Below are 6,735 nucleotides of genomic sequence, written 5' to 3' on the forward strand. Positions count from 1 at the left end.
TAATAAAAAAAGATACATTCAGAACACAAGGTGTAGAAGTGATACAAATATATTTTATATACATAATCTGTACAACCATTGGAGACATAGTGTGGACACGGGTCGGGTCAGGCGCACAGTCGTCCATCACACTGCAGATGCCAAAATAGGCCTGCACGAGTAAAAAAAAAAAAAAAATTAAATGCATCTGCAGAGTATAAAAAAAGCAATTGAATGCAGCAGTTTATCTTTGAACCAGCAAAGACAATAATGAGTGACAGAATGCATTTAAATAATAAAAAAAGGAAAAGAAAAATCAGCTCGTCTTTACAGGAACGATGGAGAGAGGACAAACTCCCTCCGTTATTCCCACTCAATGTCTGCGGAGATGAGGCGTGGATTTCAGTCACTATCTTTTTTTCTTTCATGTATCTATTTTTTTTTCTTGGTTAAAAAAACAAAACAAAACAAAAAACATCATTCCCATCAAAACGTCGGAGGAGAGGTGTAGCATCATCAGGATGCTGTTGTTCCACATAACCGCGTTGTGTTCAGCATCTCCTTCAAGTCGTTCTCCGGTTTACCTGCCACCATGAAAGGCCACGTCTGCGGAGAGAAAACACAACCAGTTAGGCCACAATTTCAATTGTAAATAAAATGAAATAAAACAAAACAATAAATAAATTCATTAATCAAAGAACTAAGGGGGAAAAAATAATGCATCTTTGAATCACTGTAATGTTTCCATAAAGAGGAAACACTGTGTCTAGCTCTTCATGCATTGGATTAAAAAGAAGAAGAAAAAAGATTTTGCCTCTGCAGCCCCGAAATTATAATCTGTAACATATTACCATATCTATAATGTTATAGGCCTACGCCAATAATAAATGTGTTTGAGTTGCGAGTTTAACGCCTTTCTGCCAAGGCTAAAACTAAAATTTGTATCACCTCAATATGAAACAAGTTAATCCGGAGCTCTGCTGTCATATTTTAGACATTGCAGATTTAATTTTATTTTTATTCATCATCTATGGCCTAAAGTCGTATTAGGCCTACTGCATCATTATTTTTAAAAAAAGGAAAAAAAACAAATCCTGTTCATATGTCTATTGATCGAAAATAATCGACAATGCAATTATTATTATTTGACCAGGCATTTTGCACAAAGTATCAACGCGAAAAGAGAAGGAAACCCTATGCACCTGCTTGACATACATTTGTCGACTTGATGCTGTGACATATGAGGCCTTGTGTGACGTTTGGAGGCCAAAATCAAATCCTGAGTGTAAATGAGTTTAACATTTCTTGTTAGTTTTTAGAGCTCGTTTATTCTCAGATAATTGGCCTCCAGTGTTATGTTCAAGTCTGCCTCCTTCAATAACATTTCACATAGGTTATCCTCCTCCCTCCCCCGGATCCCCACTTCTCACCAGGTTGACAGGGTGGATAAATCCGTTTTCATATTTGTCGTTGGCCAGTATCTGTCGGAGGTGAGCGATGTAGCTGGACGCCAGGCGCAGTGTGTCCAGTTTGGAGAGCTTGGTGTCCGGTGGTACCCAGGGTAGAGAGGTCTTCAGCCGGGAGAAGGCTTTGGACAGGACGCGCATCCTGGCTCTCTCCCGCGCGTTGGCCGCGTTCCTCTGCACCTGCTTGCCCTCCTGCGGCACCCCGCCTTTGGATGCAGTTTTCCGGGACGACGTCTTCCTTTTCTTGCCCGGCGCGTCTCTCCGCTCGTCGTTCGCGCAGGGACCCTCGCAGTTGGAGCTCTCCTCCGTGCTCTCGTTGGAGTCTTTGCCGGAGGAGCCAAACTTCAGGATGCCGTCCAGGAGCTCGTCGTCGACATCGCTGAGAGACCCGGTGGACATGGTGAACTGTCTCCGACGGTAGCGGGCTCAAAACATGGGAGCAGCAAGTTCAGGCTGGACAGGAGCTGCAGTGGGGTGGTGGGTAAAACACACGCCTGGGTGATGTGTTCATGAACTGCTAACTGTGCGTGGACAGAGCAGAAAGAAACAGACTTTTTATCTCCATGACCAGAGAGGGCGTTACCTCATGCTGGGAGGAGACATGGTAGCCTACTGATCTCACTTGCTGGTTCCCAATGGTTTTCTGGACCCCAAGGGACCCTGGATGGGTCTCAGCAAAAATAAAGAATATACTATAGCTTTATTTTAAACACAATTTAACCCCATTCACACTCACTTTATTAATTATGCTGAAGAGATGATATGGGTAAATAACTGATATCTCCTCTTCCTTAGAATTTATTTGTGTCTGATCTGAGTTAAAGGGAAAAAATGCATAACATTTTTTAAAAGAAAAACGAAACAATTTGATGCCAAACATACAAGAATTGAACCTCTAGCTTGACACAATTGACATGGTGGATTTCTAAATCCTAGACTCATTTGGCCAATATTAAAGCAGATATAACAGATTTTAAAATAAATGGAAATGACTTTCAACCACAGAAGAGTTTAAACTAAAATCAGTGTCAATAATTGTCATCATAATCTGTTCACTGGGTTAAAGTAAACAGCAAATAAATATGTAATGTAAATAGAAATTGCAAGAGGAGATGCAATATTTTCATTTAGGCCTAATCATATCTTGGCTTTATCTTATAATAAGATATGAAAGTTATCTGATAGTATTTAGCCTGTTCCGCTCACGGGGTCCACGCAACTTTCAGCACATCTTGCCAGTTAACGGGATAAAGCTCAAAGACAGGGGGGTGTCATGTCTCAAATGGCAAACTGGCGCCTTGGTCCCCTCTGATGTAATGGATACCCAGCACCCACAATCCCCTGTTTGGCCTTCCACATCATTCCACACCGATGCTCCATGCGCGGGTCCACTCAGGACCAAGTCCAAACAACTACGTCTCTGGACCTGAAAGTGGAAAAGGTTCGGGTGAACCAGGAGAGTACACTGTTATCGTTGTGTACATCTTGTTTTTGACTGAATCATGTGGCTTGAAGCTGCAGATCTTTCTTGATGGGTGTACGGGATTTGATATGTGAGGCAGAGTTTATGTGTGAACACAATGCCTTCCCCTGCACAGCTGAAGCGTGTGCGAGGATAAGAGGTGTGTCTCTTGAGACCTGACCTTTAACCTTTTTGCTTCCGGCGTCGCAGTGCATTTAAACAGGCACCACTGCTACGAGTTATCCGCTAGAATCACACAATGAAACACCGCAGTGTTTGCCAAGATGAATTTATTTATTTATAATCCTTTGTAGAAGTTTATAGTCTTTAAAGACCAGAATTAAGGAACAGACATCTGAAAGAACAGGACATTTTGGAAAAAAGTTGACATGAGTGAACTGCAAGGAGGGAGGAAGACAGTGCTATACATCACAGACAGAAAGAGAGAAAGACAAGGATAGGTGAGGGGATGCAGGGAGAGGAAAGAGAGGAAGGAGGGGCTTCATCTCCTGGGTGGGCTGGAAATCAAAGCACTTAGTGGAAAGTAATAATAGAGTCCCTTAGATTGATGATCACCACTGAGATACATGGATCCACCAGAGAGTAATAGAGAGAGTGAGGGAGAGGGAGTTGAACTAAAATAGCTCATGAAAAAGAAATGAACAGGCCTTTTTTTCTCCACCTCTCTGCTTCGACAAAACACAGACGCTGATGTATTACTATTAGAGCTTTTATTTGTACTGACAAAGATTTAAATAATCATCACATATAGTGTATATTTAAATGTTCCTAATTACACCAGAGCTGTTTAGTCATCAGACATATTTTGTATCAGGGCTTTGCTCCGTGTGCAGGATAAAACAATGTGCCACCTTTTCTGTGACCGCTTTTCTCTCAGAGCCTCGGTCACACACACATAGTGACGTGAGGCAACAGGTGGAGAGAGGGGGAGTGGGAAGGATGAGAGAGAGAGAAAGAAAAAAAGAGGGGACCCTGGCAGCTATGGAGGGACATGCTGCTAATTAGCCGGTTTGGGGTCAAAGGCTAGCCTGGTTGTGTGATGTCACCACGAAGGGACGGGTTCCAGATGTTGCTCGCCAGGCCACCGAGGGGGACACCTGATTCCTCGGGTCATTATCATTTCTCACATGCACGCACACAAACACCTTCTCTGATACCTTTTTTTGCATTGTTAAAGCAAGTGAGTGCGTTGAGAAACAATGAACAGTGAACGTAGCTTTTGAGAAAAAAAAAAAACAAAGACAAAAGCACACACTAACATTCAGAGTGCTGCAGACAGTTCAACTTTAAGTATTACCCCTCACAGTGATTTCCACCAGTCTGCTCAATTTCTATCATCACGACTAAGCCCATATAAAAGAGGAACAGCTAGAACCCCTCCTCTTTATAATGTGTGGTGAACACAACACTGAGAGTGTGAGAGCCTGTGATGACAAAGCCCTGAGGAATAGCTCTGGGCTGTGATGCGATTCTTGCCTAGTGGCCACCCAAGGTATTGCATTTTCAGGCAGAACCACGTTACACACACACACACACACACACACACACACACACACTGGCTTAAAACATTTTCAGGATGTGTATTTTGGCATTGGCATCCTGCGAGTTTGTGGGATCAAGTTCTTACTAAGTTTTACTTTTACTTACTAAGTTACCGAATGTAGTTTCTTGCAGGTAATGGATGGCAGTGATGACTGCTTCCTTTGAGCTCTTTGGTGCCGTCGTTGTGCTAACACAGGGCTAGATGGTTAGCATGCTAACTTCAGAGGGAGAAAAGCATTCATAGAAATAAAAGCAAAACACATTGTGGAGACTGCTTATAGTGAGAAATTTGATGCCGGACTTCCAGTGTTTTCTGTAGATTGGTCACAGGGAGGTAACACAGCTTCTTTAATAAATCCATGCTGATGGCTTAGCAGATGTTAAACCAACAAAAGTAATCAATGATTGTGGAAAAACTATGCATAGCTGCAGTATCATCTTAGTTTGTATTTTCTCTAGTTATTAAGTTTTTAATTTCCTCTAGTAAATCATCTAAAATTGCAATTTTAGCTTGAATGAGAAATGAAAGTGATGAGTCTGCACATGACTACAACAGATGTCGTATTATTCAGTGTTGAATCCTATTGGGAAGCATTAAAATTGTCTTTCCTCACCCACTTTTTCCAACCCTGGGAGTGTTTACTGAAAAAGGGCAAAGAAACACAGGCACAATACATTTCACTGTGGAATGACTGACTAATGTGAGAGAACAGGAGCATATAACGAAGCAAAAATACAGTTTTATTTACTGGAAAAACATTCCACATTTAGTTCTTTTGTGACTCAAAGAATGAATTGAAAAACAAAACAAAAAAAGAAGTTGCTTGGTTGCTGTGCAAAAACAGAATGAGAAACTGTAATCTCAGAGTGAGGCTTAGGGTGAGAAAAACATCATCCATCTTTGTCTCAGCGCGCCAGTTCCCTGTCCCTTATCACAGCCTTACTCCCCCAACACACATACGTATGCACAAATTGCTTTTCACCTCAGTTCAAGTACCTCTAAAAAAAGAAGAAAAATCAAAGCAAAACAACTAAAAGAGAGGTTGCAGAGAGTGCAAAGATACAGCAGGGAGTGGAGAAAGTCGTTGCAAAAGGATGTGGCAGACAAACCCAGCAATAAGAGAGAATTATGAACATGTTTGTGGGAGTGGAAATATCATATTATATTTCAAAAAGACTACAATCCTTTGATATTCAGTGACAGGAACATCCGGGGGGAGGCAAACAGTGATTCTCCAGAATAAGACTGATATTCTGTCAAAGTGTAGGTTAATGACCTGGAAGTCTTGTCCTTACAGTGTGAGGGAGTTTGAGTGTATTGGTCTCTGGAATGTGTGCACACATACGCACTTATCTGCATAAGTGTGTGCATCTGCGTTAAACATATTGGGTTTCACAATGTGCGTGACGGATGGATATGGATGTTATAGAAGCGTATGGAATCATGTGATATGGAATCTTTGATGTGCTTCCAAATGATGGAAAAATGACACGCATATTAAGTTTGCTTTACTTGAAAAATGCTGCTTGCGTGCGAAACACACCCATACTGGGGCAAAAAGTGAATTGAAAACCAAATTTAATGTGTTTTCAGAAAAAATCCTAAACCAATGTACAAACAGGAAAGGGTCCAGTAAGGTCCATGTGAAATAAATTTCATCCCCGAAGAGTGTGTACCCACCAACATGCTCTGAACTTTCATGGATGTCCGTTTTTGATTTGAAAGTGCATCCTTTTTTATGCAGACGACAAGATAATTATAAATGAAGACAGCCATACATCTGTGGTGTTCGCAGCTGTCCGCATACGCATCCGCAAGTGAGTATAACTGAGGCCTCAGGGTGCTGTTCCCCTCCTCATGGGTCAGTAGCTGTGCAGCTGGCAATAAGTCATATCAGAAGCAGACAGATGAAGGTCAATAACTAATCAACCCTGGGAACGGAGAAGACTGAGAAACAGACCCAAGTACAGACTTGCAGATGTAACAGCAAATTTACTTAACGAGATATACAACTGAGTTTGTTGCTGAAATATCCATCATGCACTGCTGTCTTGATGGCACTACCCATAATACACACACACATACACACACAAGTTGTGTTGGTTTGTTGAACTGGCTGAGTGCCCAAAGTGTCCTGTCGGAAGTAAGTGAGACGAGATGCAGCTGCAGTTTTGTGTGTGTGTGTGTGTGTGTGTGTGTGTGCTTACTACAGTATCTGGCACTTTCTTAACTTCTGCTGCAACCTCTGGCCTAGCTTGTGGCCT

The 6,735-nt window shown here is 41.9% G+C and overlaps 1 protein-coding gene across 1 annotated transcript; it reads right to left on the reverse strand.

The window, feature by feature from the left end:
- Nucleotides 1-292: 292 nt before the first annotated feature.
- tcf21 (transcription factor 21) lies at nt 293-1,974 on the reverse strand. Its single transcript, XM_085770859.1, has 2 exons — nt 1,410-1,974; nt 293-585 (listed from the first exon to the last, which is right to left on the reverse strand). Exons 1-2 carry the CDS (start codon nt 1,842-1,844, stop codon nt 496-498), a joined length of 525 nt encoding a protein of 174 aa, XP_085626985.1. The 5' UTR covers nt 1,845-1,974; the 3' UTR covers nt 293-495.
- Between the last annotated feature and the right edge of the window lie 4,761 nt (nt 1,975-6,735).

This window comes from Trachurus japonicus, chromosome 24 (assembly GCF_045865225.1).
Source record: "Trachurus japonicus isolate A0001 chromosome 24, Traja_1.0".
NCBI lineage: Eukaryota > Metazoa > Chordata > Actinopteri > Carangiformes > Carangidae > Trachurus > Trachurus japonicus.

What these genes read in the sequence shown, in the direction of transcription:
- tcf21 (XM_085770859.1), bottom strand. Translation starts at nt 1,844, where the DNA reads ATGTCCACCGGGTCTCTCAGCGATGTCGACGACGAGCTCCTGGACGGC. An exon ending in TTATCCACCCTGTCAACCTG is followed by an intron (nt 586 to 1,409) that starts GTGAGAAGTGGG and finishes TTCTCTCCGCAG; the next exon opens with ACGTGGCCTTTCATGGTGGC.